Source organism: Myodes glareolus, chromosome 3, assembly GCF_982192425.1.
Source record: "Myodes glareolus chromosome 3, mMyoGla1.1, whole genome shotgun sequence".
NCBI classification, from domain to species: domain Eukaryota; kingdom Metazoa; phylum Chordata; class Mammalia; order Rodentia; family Cricetidae; genus Myodes; species Myodes glareolus.
The window spans coordinates 31,291,111-31,310,941 of record NC_142028.1 but is presented as its reverse complement, the minus strand read 5'-3'; the positions used below and the strand labels follow the sequence as shown (position 1 = coordinate 31,310,941).

The 19,831-nt window shown below is 37.5% G+C and overlaps 1 protein-coding gene across 9 annotated transcripts in view; it reads right to left on the bottom strand.

Moving 5' to 3' along the window:
* The window catches only part of Erc1 (ELKS/RAB6-interacting/CAST family member 1), a 361,368-nt gene that overhangs the window by 191,874 nt on the left and 149,663 nt on the right, over positions 1-19,831 (bottom strand). For all 9 annotated transcript variants that reach the window (XM_087904327.1, XM_087904329.1, XM_087904324.1 and 6 more), the window contains one exon: positions 6,759-6,894. In XM_087904327.1, coding sequence (XP_087760453.1) covers positions 6,759-6,894 — 136 coding nt within the window. The remainder of the gene's footprint in view (positions 1-6,758; positions 6,895-19,831) is intronic.

The window sequence follows — 19,831 nt, the reverse complement described above, 5'->3', positions numbered from 1 at the left end:
ACTTTGCTCATGCTTTTACAAATGGACAAGGTATGTACCAGATACCGTGGAAGGAACCAACCTGCGGGGGATGGAAGGGGAACTATGAAAGAGCTACTCCCATAAAGCAGCACACAATGGGGAGGGGCATGAGAAAGCAACTCCACTAAGAAAACACAATACAGCCAGAAGAGAAGGCTGACATTTTCTGGGAAGAGAAAATTTACTAAAATAGGGAAAAGAAATTCAAGAAAGGGAAAATAGCTGAAGAAGAAAAAGACAAAACAAAACATTATTTGGTACTCCAGTTTTTATGTGTGATAATTACAGTAATTTAATTTGTAAATATTTGAAAAGAAAATGGGGAACATTGGGCATTTCCAAGATGGACATTTTTGCATCCTAAAGCAGAAGTCCTAGGCAATTGACTTTAGAAAATAAATGTGCTGTCTATTTAAGTAAAATTTAGAAGTAGCTAAAAGAAGAAATGATAATATTGCTAACTGTCAAGAGATTAACAAGAGAGTTTTACAAATTATTATCAGAACTGAAGAAAGATACTGAAAAATAGGAAATCAGAAAGAAACTCTGGTAGACTGTATTAAAACCAAAGACAGTCCCAAAGAACCAAACTTTTCTCAACCCTCTGGTCCCATCTATCCGTCTCCATCTTTGCTCTCTCACCACAAGGGAAGCTTTAGTTTCCCCTGTCTTTATTTATTTTGGGTCACATTTTCCCCATCTACTTATCTCTAGATGTTGCCAATTGAAACAAATTTCTTAAGCAAAGTGAAATATTGTTATGACTTCTTTTAAAAGAAAGCTTTGAGGAAGAACTGATCCTGATATGATCTACACTTAACAAAACCCGAATTAAAATGCAATTCTGAGGTTTCCTAAGTCATATCAGGATTCTTCTGATTTTGCTAAATTTTAGATGACCCTGTTCTGTTAACCTAAAGACCACAGTTTTCCCAACTTTAGCCATTTAGAGATTTCTATTTGTAAGATCTTCCTTCAATGTTGATCAGTTTTTAAAACAAGAAAAGATGTGAATCTAAGTCTGTACAAACTTCACTGCTGAGGTCTTTGTATTCCCTATGACAGTCATGTCTGTTGTTTCTCTAAAGCAGTCTAATATATCTATGTTCTATCCATCCATGCACTCTAGTGTAACTATATTCAATCTGTTCATAAACTCTAATGTAACTATGTTCTATCCGAAACTATGTTCTACTTGTCCATGAACTCTAAGGTAACTATGTTCTATCCATCCGTGCATTCTAATGTGCACTCTAATGTAACTATGTTCTATCCATCTGTGCACTCTAATGTAACTACGTTCTACCCATCCATGTGCTCTAATGAAACTATGTAATATCCATCTGTTCGCTCTAATGTAACTGTGTTCTATCCATCCATGTACTCTAACGTAACTGTGTTCTATCCATCCATGTACTCTAATGTAACTATGTTCTATCCATCCACGCACTCTAATGTAACTATGTATGTTCTAGATGTCTGTGGACTCTAATGTAATTATGTTCTATCCATCCAGGCACTTAATATAACTGCATTATATCCGTCCAAGCACTGAATGTAACTATGTTCTATCTGTCCATGCACTCTAACGTTAACTAGGTTCTTTCTACTCATAATTATTTTCTTGCAACTATGTCATTGTTTGTTGATCTGTTTATCTGTGATTTCACACTTTTATAATCACAATATTGTATTTATTGCTTTTTGTTTGTTATTGTTTTTCATTTCTGTATTAACTCCTTAAACAGTTTGATTCAAATTGGTTACAAGTGCTCATGTAAACTTAATCAATTTCCTTCTAATTCATGAGATGAGGTTGGAGAAATGGCTCAGCAGGTAAGACTAGATTTTGATTCCCAGCACCCACATGGTAGATGACAACCATGTACAACTCCAGTTCTGGGGAATCCAGTGCTCTCTTCTGGTGCACAGACATACAGGTAGTCCAAACACCTACACACATTAAATAATAAAAATAATTCACAAAACTTACATAAATCTTAGAACAAAAATTCTTCCAGAACTGTTAGAATGTTTTCTCTGTTATTACTGTCCATATTTAAGATGAAATATCCATACCATCTGTTACAAACATAGCTTCCCTAAAATATGGCAATTGCACATAGCAATTATTATAACTAGAATTATTGTAATTGTACTAAACCACATCTTTTGACATATTCTATACCAAAAAATTTGCAATAAGCATAGAAAAGAAATACTATTTTTTATTATCACCATGTCCTTCCAACCCTAAGCACAATTGTTGCACAAAAAGTACTCAGTAATTGTTTACCAAAGACACCTAATAGCCTGCATGAAATGTGACTCATCAAATTTAAGTTAAACTATGGCTTAAAAAAAAACGCTTCAGAACCGAACTGAAACTAAATTCCTGTATAAGAAGGGAGGGAAGGAGGGAGGGAGAGAGGGAGGGAGGGAGGGAGGGAGGGAGGGAAGGAAGGAAGGAAGGAAGGAAGGAAGGAAGGAAGGAAGGAAGGAAGGAAGGAAGGAAGAACAGACAATAAAAAGCCAGAGACAGATATTGAGGTCCACGCTGAAAATCAGAAAGCAAAGTGGCCAGCTCTTACCTCTACCTCAAACTGAAATGAGTGATCCTGCTACCAAAAATCTCAGGATGAAACTGAGCATAAGACCTGTCTCTTCCAGTTTTATATTCCTCTCTAGTGCTCGAATTAAGGACATGCAGCACCATCACCTGGCCTCTATGAATAACTAGTGTTTTTGCTAAAAAGATTAAAGATGTGTGTCACCACTGCCTGGCCTATATACCTATATAGCTGACTAGTGTGGTTGCTGATCTTCAGGCAAGCTTTGTTTATTAAAAAACAAATGCTATAGCACTAGGAAGAAAGGAAGGAAGGAAGGAAGGAAGGGAGGGAGGGAGGGAGGGAGGGAGGGAGGGAGGGAGGGAGGGAGGGAGAAGTGAAAGAACTTAACAGAAACAACTAATAACTAACATGAATGTCACTTTTCTTTATTACTCAAGTCCTGTATTGGTGAATAGCAACTGAAATTGCAAAACGGTTCAGTGCTATGGATAATACTCTTAAAAAATTTTAAATATTCATTGTAGCGGCATTTCAATTATATTTTAATAAATAAAAACTGCCTGAAGATCTGAGAGTAAAACAGTCCCACTGTTTAGCCTTGCATACCAGGTTATGGTAAAACACACCTTTAATCCCAGAAGCCATAATGACACACATCTTTAATCTCAGTAGCCACACTAGTTGATAGAAATCGGGTGATGTGTGCCTTTAATCCCAGCCCTAGAAAGGATTGTAAAATGAGAGGAAACAGCTTCCAACACACAGTCTCATTCTGAGATTCCGGGAGGCAGGATCACCATTTCAGATTGAGGCTGAGGTAAGAGTCAGTGGCTGGCTGTTTTGCTTTTCAGAACATCAAGTTGAACCTTAATTTCTCTCTTTGAGTTTTTATTAATCATGCTTCAATTCATGCCATAATAAGTCATCTTGAAGTCTTTCATACAGAAATATATATTTAAGATATTCCAAAGTTCTTTCAAGGACAATGAATTTTGGTAACTATATGACAGAAAAACTGGACAAGCAAGGACCTAGATCTAAGAAGCCATACTACCACCCCAGGTCAAGAAAACAACAGAGGCTGCAGAGATGGCTCAGTGGTTAAGAGCACATACTGCTCTTACACAGGACCTGAGTTAAGATCCCAGCACCCACACTGGGCAGTTCACAGTCACCTGTAATTCAAGCTTTGGGAGAGCCCGCTTCCTCTTCTGATCTCTGAGATCACTCCCACTGTCTCAGACCACTCAGCTAGGCTGCCTCTCATCTCAGCATCTTGGCAGTAGTAAACAATGTATATACTGATGTTCATCAGCACTCAATGTAGTTATACCCTAGAGATTCCACCAAAGTCGAGTAGGCTGTGGTGTGTGAGGTGGGAAGCTCCTGTTTCCTGTTCTAAGACTCTTCTGCTTCCACTCTGCAGGGATTTCCTTTCCCTCTCCTGACAAAACCAGCCTCCAGTCACTCAGCTCCCGGCATCATTTTCATCTACTCTGTCTCACCTGCAATCACACAGAATCCTAAAGGTCAGCTCAAACCTCACATACTCTGCTTATATTTTATCTAGAGATGGAATCATTGCTTCTTATGATGTGATTTTAAAGATCATTTTAAAAATTAACTATAAACCTCCTACATCAAATTCTTTGATTGCGATCTCTCATGGGCTATATCATGCACACTGTACCTGTTGAACATGAATGTGTTCTTTTCTCCAGGCAACTCCAATAGCCATCATCATCAGGCTCTCTCATCTTATTTACCACCATTTTATATTCAACTACCTAGGCCAGGAACCTAGGAATAAATGACTCTCCCTCTTAGTACTCATCCCTCAAAAGCACACTGTGTTCTCTTTCCATATTGGCCTTCTATTACCCATTCTCCTTTCCATTATTATACTACAGGACCTACTAGAATGTGAGCTCCATGGAAGGAAGGATTTGTTCTGTCTTCTACCCTATTCTCATGTCTGTCACACAATACTGCATACACTGAAGTAAATATCTGTAAAACAAACACTTTTGTCACCACAACTTAGTCTTCTTCCTGTCATTCCTTTTAGCCCAATGCTATCAAAATACAAACCACATTCTGTTATCTTTCCATTGAAACCTGCTGTGGTCACTAAGTCCTTTACAGTCTGATCTACGGTTACCCACTCTCTACCTTGTTTACCACATTCTAAACATACACAGTTTTCATCTACAAATGACACTTCCTTTAAACTCATTTCCTCCAGTCTTTATGTGTCTCTTTTAGGCTCCTCTTGAATGTCTGGTTGATTTTTTCGAGGGACCCTTCTTAAATTTAGTGTCCAACACCATCCCTTGGTCAGTGAACTACCACAGTAGCCTGTTCATTTCTGTGCACTGCAGCCCTTGCTTCCTCCCCTGGTACTGTAACTAAACACCCAACAAACACAGCACGACGGAGAAACAGTTCATCCTGGTTCATAGCTCAAGGTACAGTATACCACAGATAGGCAGTCAAGGCAGCACAAACCAAATAGCTGCTCAAGCTGCATCCACTATCAAAAAACAGCAATACCTGCATGTCTCCATCTTATATCCCCTACCCAGAAAACAGTTCCTCCCACAATTAAATACAAGTGCTAAGGAAATAGGTCAATGAATATTTTAAGTTAAAAAAATTTATTTTGAACTACTCAAGGTCAGTGGTAGTAAAAGAAATTCCCCTTTTCCACCCATCAGATTCACATTTGGAAAGGAAGAACTGTAGTTAAGAAGAGAAAATTGCAAAATGAAATTTTGTCAAATGTGATAAGGCACACTTTCAAAAGGTGGAATAAAGAAAAGCAAAAGAAAACCCACCAGAAAAATTCCTACATCTAGAATGAAGATAGTATAAATCCTAAAACAGCTTCAGGCATGAACGCCCCTCATCTCTACAGTCAGTACTCTGCGGTTATGAACTGTGAAGTGCACACTATGTCACACCTCAGAAAAGCAAAGTGACAGCACTTCTGCTGCCTTCAAGAGGCTGTACATGGTTCAGCACATGCTTGGTATACTCTAAGACCTAAACCTTCTTTCTAAAGTATTATGGCCTCGAGAAATAGGGCCAGCCAAAAGACATAGGAGACAAGAATTTGGAGCTTCTGCGGAGTCAGTTAGGAAGCTGGGCATTACAGTATTTCAGTGCTTCTGCACTGAATTTCCCAACTGCTTTAGGTCTAACATAAATACTGAGAAGCTAACTGGCATTTTTTCATACTGTAGCTGTTACTACTGTAACTAGGCCTGGTTAATTAATGTGAATAATTGGCCTCTTATTTCAATTCCAGAGGAGCTGGGTTTGATTCTCAGCACCCCGATGGCAGCTCACAACCATCTGTAACTCCAATTACATGCCCTCTTTTGACCTCCACAGGCACCAGACGCAAATGTGATGCACAGATAGCCATGCAGTCAAAATACCCGTACATATAAAAACGAAACAAAAAAAAATTATTAAAAGGGTGGTGCACATCTTTCAAAAATAAAAAGGGGTGGGGTTGAAAAGATGGCTCAGTGATTAAGAAAACTGGCGGGTCTTCTAATGTATTGTGTTCAATTCCCAGTACCCGCATGGTGGCTCACGGTTATATGTAACTCTAGTATCGGAAGATTTGATACCCTCTGAGAGGCACACAAAAGTGGTACACACACATGTAGAAAAAAACCTATAAACACTAAGTAGTAACTATTATTATTAAGTTATTGTTATATAATAAAAATTTTAAAACTTTAAAAGAAAAGCAGGAGGAAAATGCAAAGTAAGAGGGAGAAATAAAAAGTCAGTTCCACATACACCAAAATTACCAACATACTTTAATGAATTGAACTGGCAGACAGTTGTACTGACAATCCTGAAGCTTTACTGTAACACACTCATTAAACTGAATTGAACTTACCAATTAAGTGTGATCAACTTGATGCAAGATGACTCTTCCTATGCTGAGGTATCCTCACATAGCTGTAGAATAAAACTTGCTTTTCTACTTAAAAGTCATTTCTTTTTTTGCTAGACAGGTAGTCTAAGAGGAAGGCAGCAAGCAGGGTTAGAAAGAGAAGAAAGAGGAGAACACAGACGGAGAACAAACAGCAGAAAATGGAGGATCAGATCCTGGCACGTACTCCTTCAGACTGGAGACTCTACCTGCAGCTGCTGAGAGCTGTCGCTGAGACTGTCCTCCCTTCTCCGGGCTTCCTCCAGCATCTGTGCACTCTTCTTCTTCTCCACCTGCTCCTTGTGCTTCAGATTTGCTACCTTCTTATTCTGGTCTTTCACTTGCCTGGTGATTGAGAAATGAAGACAAAGCTTTCATGTATGCATAGGAAGTAGGTATTTATTTACATGCCTTGTGTGGCAAGGAGTATCTGGATGGCAATGAAATGCTCCTCATGCAAATTCTTTTCAACAATTCCATTTTTTCCTATATACCAATATAAGTAACAAACTATACACAATAACGCTGCAGTTTTCAATGGAAATGTAACCTAGTGTACACAATAAAATTACAAAATAAAAGAAAGGCACAGGAAGGTGTGAAATGATAACGTAATTGATTTAAGCCTCACGCCTGAAACACATAAGTACTCTCTTGACATCAATGTACTGAAATATTAGTTGGCTGATTAAGGTATGTTTTGGAAATATCACTGCACTCTTATCCTATCTTATCATATCTACTGTCTCAGGAAAATGAAAGTAAGTTTTAAATGGCTAGGAACTTAGCAGAAGAAACAGAAGGAAACTTTTACCTAGTCCTCTGTATGATACTCTATCTCAACATACTATCATTCTATCCTTCACCGTGGTAGTCTAAATGTGTTCATTTCATTTTATGTTTAAAATGGCCTTCCTTTAGTCAGGGATGATGATTCAAACCTACAGTCTCAGTATCTGCACAGGTGAGGAAGGACTGTTGTGAGGATAAGGCCAGCTGAAGCTCCACAGGAAGCTCTGGGCCAGTCTCATACACAGACTGAGACCAATTTACAAACAAACAGATAAGATGAAAGCCCCTTTCCTACAGGTTTGTTACACATATAGATCTGTTTCATTAGTTTGCACATTTTCTAATTTTTAAGATTTCCCAAAAAACTACTACTTAATTTCAATACGTTGTCTGAAACTCAGAGTTATCAGTGAAAGTGGGATGGATTTTTAATACCCTCAATTTTTACTATAATATCAAATGATGGATAAAACTTTTAATCCATTCTAAAGGTGATGGACAATTAGATTTTTTCAACTTTCTTGCTATGACACATGATGCTACTAGGTACAAAGTGATAGACTTATAAGAGATTGCCCAAAGGTTAGGTCTAGAACCCAAACTACTAGATCATATAACATTTTTTTTAATTTTTTTAATTAATTTTTCTCTCTATGGAATGACTGACTGTATACCACAAGTCACCACATCAACTAACACTTGGCACTACCTAGACATAGTATCTCAAGTACAGGACTTTTCTAAAGGGTGGGGTGGAATTCAGACATGAAACCCAGAGCCCTGCACACACGCTAAGATAAGCCTCTACACCACTGCCTCAGCCCAGTCCATTGAAGTTTCAAAATGCAGCTAATTTGTTAGCAGTGTTGAACCTCTTTTAATATCATCTCTGGTCTTCCCTGTTCTTACCACGGTCATTGTTCAGGACATCTTTTTCTTAATGGCAGATCCCTTATATGTGGTTTAAATATTTTCTTCCAACCTATGAGTTATTTATTTAATTGCTTTATGTTACATTTGTATTTATAGAATCCAAAATTCACACTTTATGATTTCAATGTGTATTACAAATTTACAGTAACCAAATATTATGGTGTTCATAGTATAGAAAAGCAGGAAATAGACAGCATACAAAGAAGTTTGCAAATGTAGAGTCAATCTTGACAAAGGTGCCAGGAACACACAGTGAGGAAAAACTAGTTTCTTAATCAACAATGGCGCAAAACTGAATCTACATGAAGAACAATGGGCTTGAACCCATATTTTCATACCATGTACAAAAGAATAAGCAAAATATATTAAAGACTTGAATAAACTGAAAACTGTCAAACTACCAGAAGATAACATAAAGAAAAGAATTCATTAACAATAGGTCATTCATTTTTGTACTAAAAAATACTCACTACAAAGAGATTTTATCAAACTAAATAATTTGGTACATGTCAAACAGAGTAAAGAGAATCCTACAGACAAGATGGCAGAAAACATTTGCAAACCAGAAAATAAACCTGATAGAGTTAATATTAAAAGAATCTCATTTCACTATCAAGAAAAAAATTAAGATTAGGAAAGAATATTGGACAACGGCACACACAGCCCCAGCTACATAAAGCCTGAAGTCTAAGAATCATGTGAGCCCAGGATTATAAAACCAGTCCAAACAAGACACCAAAAGATCCATTTCAAAGAAGGTGGGGTTTGTTGGTGATGGGAAATGAGCAAAAGACTTGATATTTCACATAATAAAATGCAAATACCAACTTTTATATCGGAAAAGTGCTCAAAAGACAAATGACTATATCTATAAATGAAAACATTCAGCATTACAAATAAAACCCATAAAACAACACACCTCTTATAACATATCCCCCCCCACACTTGGTTTTCTGAGACAGGGTTTTCTGAGCTAGGTAGTCCTGGCTGTCCTGGAACTAGCTCTGTAGACCAGGCTGGCCTCAAACTCACAGAGATCTGCCTGCCTCTGCCTCCTGAGTGCTGGGGTTAAAGGTGTGCACGACCACCCAGCAATGTATCATCTCTTATAATGACTGTAATAAAAAAGAAACATATAGCAAGTGTTGGTAAAGATGTGGATGAAAAAGAAACCTAGTAGAGTGAATTAACCATTATGAAATTATATGGCAGTTCTTCAGAAACCTGCAATCAGTGCCACGTGTTGTGGAACACACTTGAATTCTAGCACCCCAGAAACTGTGAAAGAAGAATGAATCACAGGTTTGAGACCAACCTGGCTTACATAGTGAATTACAGGTCAGTTTCTACATAGTAAGACCCTGTCTTACAAACAAACCACTTCCCAGCAAAAAACATATTAATATATCCTTTAAAAAATAACTGTGCATGTCTGCAGTCCCAGGCTGAGCTGGGAGGATCACAATTCAAAACCTGCCTGACTACAGTGAGTTCAAGGGCAGCAAGGTCAATTTAGTGAGACTCAGCTTAAAAAAAAAAGTAGGCCCACCATGATCTTATGGGAGAAAAGAAGCTTTCAAGACTCCGCCCTTTCATGGAGTTATGAGTAGTAATTAGTGCTTCCTGAGGAAAAGGAGTCAAGAGGAAATAGTGAATCAATGTCATTGAAAACAACAAAAAAATTTGTTCTGTCATAGAATCTATACCACTGGGAAGGTAGTAACAGAACTTGAGTTTGTCATAGGAAGTATTTACAGGTGTGCACTATAGACAACACAATAAAAAAATTACCATCAGAGGAAATAAAGATAACATTTATACTTAATTTTCCAACTTCATAATTTTGTTTTAATATTTCAAAAATATAGTATTCTATCGATTATTAGAAGAAAATAAAATGAAACAGATTAGGGACTTAACACTAGAAATGTCAAAGAAATGAAAATTTCTATTTTCATGAAACAAACTGCTTATTTTCAAAATTGTTCTCACACTTTTCACATACTATATGCATAGATTCCTTTCACTTTGTATCTGAGAGCTATTCCAGATGGGATTGGCAGTCAGTAATGTCTGCTGCAAGGCCTGGTTATTGGGCATTCTGACACACTAAGTAAGGAACCCACTTAAAACCACTAGATTGGCTTTTGGTTAAAAGCATATATTACAGGCTAACCATCTGATCCAATCAAAACCAACTCTACTTTTCAGCACTTTTAAAATTCATAATTATATCTTAAAGTAAAAAAATAAATTTATTCCTTGCAACACAGAACTAGGTCACAGTTTTCAATTTTATACCAGAAAAGAATTTAAAAATCCATAGCTCATAATTAAGTATGCTCTATACTACATTTGTGTGTGATTTTAAAATACACATTTTGATTTCCAAAATGCTGAACATAACATTCAAATGACTGGCCTCCATTAGTTCCAAAAGCTTTAATAAAATTCTGGCAATACAGAGCACACACACATGATGGCATGCTCACACAAGGAGAAATTTAAAGACAACAGGTGTCTTTGCTTTTGTTTTTATGTTTCTTTTTCTTGATTTTTCTAGACGATACTTTTAGCCTCTTGTTAAAGATGAGATAACCGCCATCTTAAAGGCAGAATGTGCTCCGCATTCTCCTTGGGCTTCCCTATTTTCATTCTCAATATCCTTTCTTAGATTTGTGGTTATTACTACTACATTCTAAAAACTAAGAATAACCATTACCTGGCCTTCTCTCCATTGACTTTTTCTGCCTTCTCTTGTGTGGATGGCGAATGTGAGCAAGGATATATGCAGAGTATATCACAAAGTAACTCCAATAGAGGAGAGCTCACTAAGTTTCTTGCCTAACTAAATACCACCTTCAGTTATTTTCTATAGTAAGTACATAAAAGAAAGGTCATCAAAACACATATTAGTAAAGTAGAAGGTAGTTCTTGAATGCATGTGTAGGAACAAATATTAAGAAACATCAACAACACTAAAAATTCCCTTCCTTCTACTCTATCTGCACTTGCTTTCTTAACAGTCTTTCAATAAAGATAGCATGGGATTTCAACAGAGTTTAAGATTTGCATTTACATGGCTGCAAAGAACTTTTTTCCTTTTATGCTTACTGGCCAGTAATTCTTTCAGAAAAGTTTAATTCATTCATCTATTTATGAACTGGACTAGTTTGGAGTACTTACACTTTTTAGTTATTTACAGATGCTAAGAACTAACCTCTCCTAGCATCTCTGGCTGAGTTTTCCTCCGGTTGGCAGCAGTCTGCTCAGCCTGTAGATTGCTTCCTTTGCTTTGAGCTCTGTAATTTTGACCAGCCCCATTTCTCAGTTCCTGCTTTAGTTCATGTACCCCCTTTGCCTTTCGAGAACCCCCTGCCCATGCTTACATCTGGAACTGTTTCCCCTACACTGTCTCTAGCAGTTTCAAAGTTTGCTTTCTTACATCAAGGTCTCTGATCTACTGTGAGTTTTTTTTGTGTACAGTGAAAGATACAGATCTAATTTCAATCATCTACTTGTGGATATCCTGTTTTCCAGCACAATTTGCAAAGATGCTGTCTTTTCTACAATTTAGTTTTGCTGGCTGTTAGCACCTTTGTGAGAACTTAGGTGGCTGCCAGTGGTTCTGTTTGGGTTCTCTCTTCCATGGAATCAAGTCAATTTGTTCACAGGAAATGAACCGTCTAATATATTGTTGAATTTGGTTTTATTAAGAATTTTTGCATGCATGTTCATTAGGGAAATTGCTACATAATTTTATTTTCTTAAAAAAATGTTTTTTATCAGTCAGGTGGTGGTGGTATAAGACTTTAATCCCAGCACTTGGAAGGCAGAGGCAGAGCCTACCTCAAAAAAAATCATAAGAAAAAATGAAAAAAAAAGAATAATAAAAAGAATGTCTCAAGCCAGGCGAGGTGGTGTACATACACCTTTAATCCAAGCACTTGGGAGGCAGAGGCAGGGGGATCTCGGTGACTTTGAGCCCAGTCTAGTCTACAGAGTGAGTGAGTTCCAGAATAGCTAGGGTTGTTACAGAGAGAAACCCTATTTTTGAAATCCCCCCCTCAAAAAAAAAAATAATGCTGGTATGAACACAGTTGAGCAAATGCCCTTCTGGTATGAGTGTGCATCCTTTGGGAATATGCCCAAGAGTGTATTGCCGGGTCCAATTTTCTGAGAAACCATCATACCATTAAAGGGCTATCGAGAAACATAGCACTAAGGAAATTCCCAGGAATCCTCAAACATGACCCCAGCTAAGACTCTAAGCAACAGTGGAGAGGATGCCTAAATTGGCCTTCCCCTATAATCAGACCGATGACTACCTTAACTGTCATTATAGAGCCTTCATCCAGCAACTGATGGAAACAGATACAGAGATCTACAATGAAGCACTGGGCCGAGATACCCAAGACCAGTCCAAGAGAAGGAGGAGTGATAACATGAGCAAAGGAGTTAAGACCATGTTGGTGATACCCACAGAAACAGCTGACCCGAGTTAGTGAGAACTCACTGACTCTGGACTGATAGCAGCGAATCTGCATAGGACCAAATTAGACCCTCTGAATGCGGGGGACAGTTGTGAGGCTGGGACAGTCTGTGGGGCCACTGTCAGTGAAACCAGAATTTATCCCTAGTGCTTGAACTGGCATCTAGGATCACATTTTTTTTTTTTTTTGAGGGATACCTTGCTCAGTCTAGATATAGGAAAGAGGGCTTTGGTCTTGCTTTGAAGTGAAGTGTCACAGTTTCTTGATGCCCCATGGGAAGCCTTACCCTTTCTGAGAGGTGGATGGGGAGGTGAGGTGGGGGCAATGTGGAGAAAGTGACAGTGGAAATGGGGATAGCTATGTAAAATGAGAAAAAGTTGCATTAAAAAATTCTTAATAAAAAAAGAAATGAAGGAAGAAAGGAACAAACATGATCCCATTACAAAAAGATCATGACCAAAATAAAGAGTTCAGATGGTGTCAGTCAGTCCTAAAATAAGCAGCAGCCAATTATGGTGACAGGTGATCAATGCAAAGGAAATTTACAGTTTATTAACATTTGTTCATTTCTGAGGCATCCTTAAAGAAAATAATATCTGGTTAGGCCTAGTAGCAAACCTCTTTAATCCCAGCACCAAGAAAGAAGAAGCAGAGGAAGAGGCAGGCAGGTCTCCAAAAGTTCAAGGCCAGCCTATTGTACATAGTGAGTTCCAGGCCAGTCAGAGTAAAACCCTGTTTAAATACAAAACAAATAAAAATAGGAAAATCAAATATGTAGTCACACCACCCTTATGGTAGTCCAGAAGAGCAAACATGCCATCTTGGCTCTTGTTTTACCAATAAAAACTGGTAGTTACTAAGGTTAGCAAGAATGTATTCAATTTCTGAACCATCTGTCATAAAAGATTGAGCCTTTTCTTAGTCTTTATTCTTTGTGCTTGGCTTTGAGTGAATTATATAATATATAATAAATATTTGATTATGTAGTTATGTAATCTTTGAGGTACTTATCAGTTTCTTTTGCAAACTTTTGTCCAACAGGTGATGGTTCTTGACAATATCCAAGCTGTGATTGCTGTATTTTCTGAAACTCTGCCCTCAGAACTACAGCAAAGGTATTTCCACCAATCAGTAAGTTATCAATCAGTTCTACTGACTACCATGTCCTCTCCCTGGTAAAGAGCATGTAAATATCAGACAACAGTCATAGTAGATAAAGTCCTAGTAGATGATCGTAAGGGCAGCTGGAGGGAGACAGAGGTGGTATTAGCTTAGAAGATGCTCAGAGTAAGTATACTGTAGCCAAGTGACAATCAAGTGGGGGGAATGTGAATAGGAAATCTTATCATTAAATACATGGTAGAATTAGACAGAGAACCCATTTAATCCAGTGGGTATTTTTTTTTGGAAGGGTAAGACTCTATTATTACTTCAAACAGTATAAATTATAGATGTTTCAGTTTTATATACTCTGTTGGTTTAACTTTGGAAGGTATTGTGCATACAGACTTTCCAATTTACTGTAATAAAGGTTTGCAAAGTATTCCCTAACAACACTCTGAGTTTCACAAGAATCTGTCATGATTATCTCCCACATACTTTTTAATTTTATAAATTTAAATTTTCTCTCTCCTCTCCCTCCATCTGCCCTTGCCTGCTGGGTCTACTCCCAATTTTATTATTTTGTCCCAGCTATTAAGTATGAAGGGTTTTGTGTGTGTGTGTGTGTGTTTGTGTGTGTGTGTGTGCGCGCGCGCATGGATGTGTTTGTGCATGTTTATGTGTGCATTGAAGACTTTAAGGTGAATCATGAGGTTATTTGTTTGAGATTTCTTGGGTTTGATTCTTTTACCTAGGTTCTCATAGCTCTGACTCCCCCTCTTAGATTTGCCTTTGATCTATCCCAAAGGTTCTGTTTTTATTTTCATTTGATTCTAGAAATTTTTAAATTCCCTCTCTGATTTCTTTAAAGACTTGGCAATCATTCAAAAGTGTATTACTTGAGGCTAGGGATATGGTCCATTCAGTAAAGTCCTTGCTCTGAGAGCACAGGAAGCTAAGAGTCTCAGAATATATGTTAAAAACAAACAAAAGAAATTAAGACTAGGGGTGATGGCAGGCCAGTTAGAGACTATGTCTCAATAGTTTTTATTCTTATTTTAAAGAAAAGAAAAAGTTGCCCAGAGCCTCAGTAATGCTAGTAATGCTAGTCACATCTATACACAGGCATATATCTTACTTGTGTGTGTGCATCTAAAGTACGTGTATGAAACAGAGAGAGAAAGAGAGGGGGGGGGGAGGGAGGGAAGGAGGGAGAGAGAGAGAGAGAGAGAGAGAGAGAGAGAGAGAGAGAGAGAGAGAAATCCCCACATTTGTATAATTTTTCCTCCTGTCAATTCTTTCTATTTCTTTCATGCTGCAATGACTGTGGTCTCTGCGATCTGCTAAACTACTTTCTGCAGCTAACTCTGCAGGAGAGAAAATTGGTGCTTATTTCTCTAGCATACAAAAGTTTAGATCAAAATGGGCTGGGTTACAGATTGTATTTCCAGCTAAATTGAATTCCTAAAACTCAGGGGGATACTCCTCAAACTACTGACTGTTGTTGAGTTGGGGTCTCACCATAGGGTATCATCACACCCCACTGCCCACCTACCAGCTACAAACTTGAGTGTGCTGGCTAGTCAACCTTTGCATCTGCAGAGTTCAATGTGTAAGTTCTGAGGGACCTGTGCAAGCTTAAATTCCTTTACAACAAAATAGTCTCTGCTTACCAAGGCTTTATCAAGTGTCCAGAAAGCTACACCCTAAGAACATCTGCACCTGCATCTGTATATCCAGGTTAGCATCTGCTCCTTGTCGTGTGCTTAGTCAGAGAAAGGAGAAGGGGAGGCTCTGGGATTTGGTAACAGTAGTGAATGTTCTAGTTTTCCTGCAGAGTGCTTTCAAGGAAGAGTCCCCCTCAGCACTGTCTAACTCCAGCCATAAATAATGAGGCATGATGGATCCTTTCTCCACGTAGATCCTTCTACAGTGTTTGCTTCTCACACAGGAGCAGACTCATGTAACATACTAGTTTTGCAGTGATTTATTATGAAGTTTTATTTCTGCTTTCGTTTGCAGCAACAGCACGGGTTGAGGGACGTCACTCCCTTCCTTACCATTTCGTTCAATGCTGTCAGCTGTTATCTATTTCTTCCTTTGTAAACCTACAAGGTTTCTAGATTTCACCTGGCTTCTGAGTATCTAATGTTTTACTGTAGTCTGCTCTCATCTTTTCACACTCTCACGTTGCTCTGCAGTAAGGAATCCAGTATTTTCTTTCAGATTTATGAAGACAAAAAACTCTGATCTACATCCTCCATGTTCTAAGCCTTAGATTGCTTAGAATCTAAATTTCATTTATTTTCATGCAGGAGGTAGAAAAAGGTAGTCCACCAAAGACAAGAAAAAGACTTTGTAGGTCCAGTTGAAGACACTTTTCTTTTTATGAGTTATGCTTGGGAAAGGTAATTCATCAAAATAAGATCTATTCAAAAACAGTACCTTAGATCTTCAACTTAAGCATTAAAATTTCAGTGAGAAGAAACAGAAATGTCTTTCTAATAAACCTTCTTCTTTATCACATAGTCCATGAAATGTGAAGCCTTCATGCATCAGTCACTGCAGATGAAATGCCATCTTCTACCCACATATTGTGACAGGCTGCAGTGCCCTGCAGCCAACACTGGGCAGCAATGTGCAGCACAATATGTGCTTGCATGAAATTAGTGTTCTGTGCCATCATGAGCCTCTTGGTATTAAGGATATATTAATCAATTATATATATATATACTTATATATATATAAAGTATACTCTGTATTTGCACAATAACAAAATCATCTATTGGCATACTTCTCCAAACAATCCCCCCACACTGAAAGCCCAATTTGTACTTTAATTGTTAGTGAAAGTATGAATCAATATGAATAGTGCAGTGCTGAAAAGAATCTGAAATGTATGGCAATGGTACAATAATAGATCAAATATAACTCCATTAAAAAGGAATTGCCCCAAAGGGGGCAATAATAATAGTTCCATCTGATGATCATTTCCTGTGCACCTATGATACTTGGATTAACTCATTTAATTGCTACATTTAATAATCATTCCAATTTTATAAAGAAAAAACCTACACATGAGAAACCTAGGAAAGTCACTTTTCAGTCTGGAGTTCATATAAAATAAAGAGACAGAAAGATCAAGAATTTAAGACCAATATGAATTACCTATTTAAATCCTGTCTGGGGAAAACCATACTTAAAACATTACAACTAAGTATCATTATTTGTCTGCCTGAACCTAAGGCAATCATGTTACAGGGGCCTAAATCGCCATGAGGATAATAATTTGCCCTGTTTAATGCCAGCCATAAGTATCAAGAGATGGGTGTTTTCCTAAACAGGAACTACATATCATTTCACTCTTATAAGAGAATTGATAGGTAAAACATACATGATATAAACAAGCTCATAATTTTAACTCTACCATAATTTTTACGTTTCAATTTACAATGTTATTGTTCCTTTTACCCTGCTTAAGTTCTTAACCAAGACATCTCTAATAAAGTGCCAAAAACATTAAAACAATTCTCCCACCCTATCCCACTGAGGGCTCTTTCCATCATCAGTTCTTTCAGTGAAAACACGCTCAGTCTAAGTTTCACATTCTGAATATTCTCTTTCAAAGCATAACAGTCTGTATTCACTGTCATTCTTGACATTCTGTGTTCTCAGAACCAGATTTCTAGGCATCATTTTTCTGGGATATATTGTATCATTTTAGTCCCTGTTAGGATGGGAGATAATGTTAGTAAATGAGCCTCAATTACATTGGTTTTAGAGCAAGCATACTGACCTTGAAGTGAGACTGAAGGAAACAGCAAATCCAGGAAGAAAACGTGAAAGAGAAAGTTAGAAAGAATTAATAAGGACAATAATAAAAAAATACGAACATTCACGAGCAGGGTAAGGCATAAAACACAGAATAAAGAGGACAGGGCCATACAGCTTCTTCACAGGTGCTAAAAATCAGAATTCCAGATCTCAACAGATAAATTTTCTATTAGAATTTAATACTATACTTGATGAAGATTTTTTTTAATGTTTGTCCAAAATTGAGTCTTGTAGTAGGGAACAAATTTCTTAAAGACAAGGGGGAGGGTGTCAATTCTTGTCAATTCTGTCATTTAAATAGCTAGAACTGACATTAGTAGGTGGTTTGGTGTTTGGAATTTCTTGCATCATTCCTTTGTGTACTCGTTTTGTATGCATGCATGTGGGTACATGTACACTGCTACAGCATGAGTGTGGAAATTAGAAGACAAATCATAGAAGTCTATACTCTCACTCAACCATATACATTTCCAAGGATCAAACTCAGTCTTGGTGGCAAGCATCTTTACCAGCCGAACCATCAACCCCTCTAGTCAGTGCCGGCATTAGAGGCTTTACCGTTTCAGTCAGCTGAGGTAGTTTTATTTTTAAATAATTTATTGACTTTTATTTTGTGTGCATTAGTGTTTTGCCTGCATGTATGTCTGTGTAAGGGTATTAGTTCCTGGAGCTGTCATGTGAGCGATAAGAATTGAACCCGGGTTCTCTGGAAGAGAAGTCAGTGCTCTTAACCACTGAGCCATCTCTCCAGTTTCCCAGATGAGTTTTTTACACTTCACCTTAAGTTTGGCTACTCTCTCGGCACCTTATCTCATAGAGTGGACCCAGTCATCCAAAAGACAAAGAACACAGACAGCTTCAGTTCCTCTTAGATTACAAATACTCTAGAAAAGAATTGAAATAATTTTCTCAAAGTGAATTTTTCCTTAAACATAACATTCCTCAATTTACATCTACTAAAATCCTTGAATAATATGATCTAACAGCAACAATGAACAAGAATAGATGTATTTTAAAAATTCATTTCCGCTGTGCAGTGGTGGCACACACCTTTAATCCCAGCACTTGCCTACAAAGTGAGTTCCAGGACAGCCAGGACTGATACAGAGAAAACCTGTTTCGAAAAATGAACAACAACAAAAAATTTCCATTCTAACACTATTTGGCATTAAGACCTACAAAGTAGTCATGTGTAATAGGCCTCCACCATACAAAGGTTCTATGAATCATTACTGCCTTTTATAACAGGCAGGTTTCTCTTTCTGAAAATTAGTCAGTTTAACTGAAATAAGTACTACTTCCTCAGCAGTTAAGATTTATAATTCCTAATTCTATCGTGATTGTTTTTATGACCTAATTTTTACTTTAAGAATCAAAAACACAGCATTCATCTCTCTCTGCTCCTAAATGCAGACACATTGGAACCAACTGCCTTCCAATCCCACCACAATGCCTTTCCCACCATGATGAATCACACTCTCAAACCAGAAGCCAAAATAAATCGTTCCTCCTTGAAATTGCTTCTTGTAAGAAATTTGGTTCCCACAACTAAGTAACTAACACAGTAAATTACTACCAAGGAATGGCACTGTTGATGTAATAAACTTGACCATGTGGTCTCTGGCATTTGGAACTGATTTGCAAAAATAATGTGGAGAAGTTTGAAGCAGGATTGATGCTAAAGAAGCCCTAAAATGTAAACCAAGATTAATGGTCCATTCTGGTAAGAGTTCGGAAGACCCAGATGCCAATAGAAATGCAGACAGTAAAGGCCTGATTCAAACAGTTTCAGAGGAAACGAAAACTATCAGAAACTGGGCTAAGGTCCACTCAAATTCTGACAAAAATATTTCTTGTGTTCTGCCTGTGTTCTACAAACTTAGGGTGATTTTGAAAGGAACAGACTAAGCTGTTGGGCAGAAGAAATTTCAAGATCACATAACATATAGACTGACTGCTCGTTCTCAGATTTACAGTGAAAGAGAGCAGAACTATATTTATATGTATATATATTATAAATATATATATTTCTTAAATATATTCACTGAAGCAGAGAAAGGAACATGAGTGAATTTAAAGTTACAGACAAAGTGAGAGTAGAGGAAGTAGGTGCGGTTATAAAAGTGATT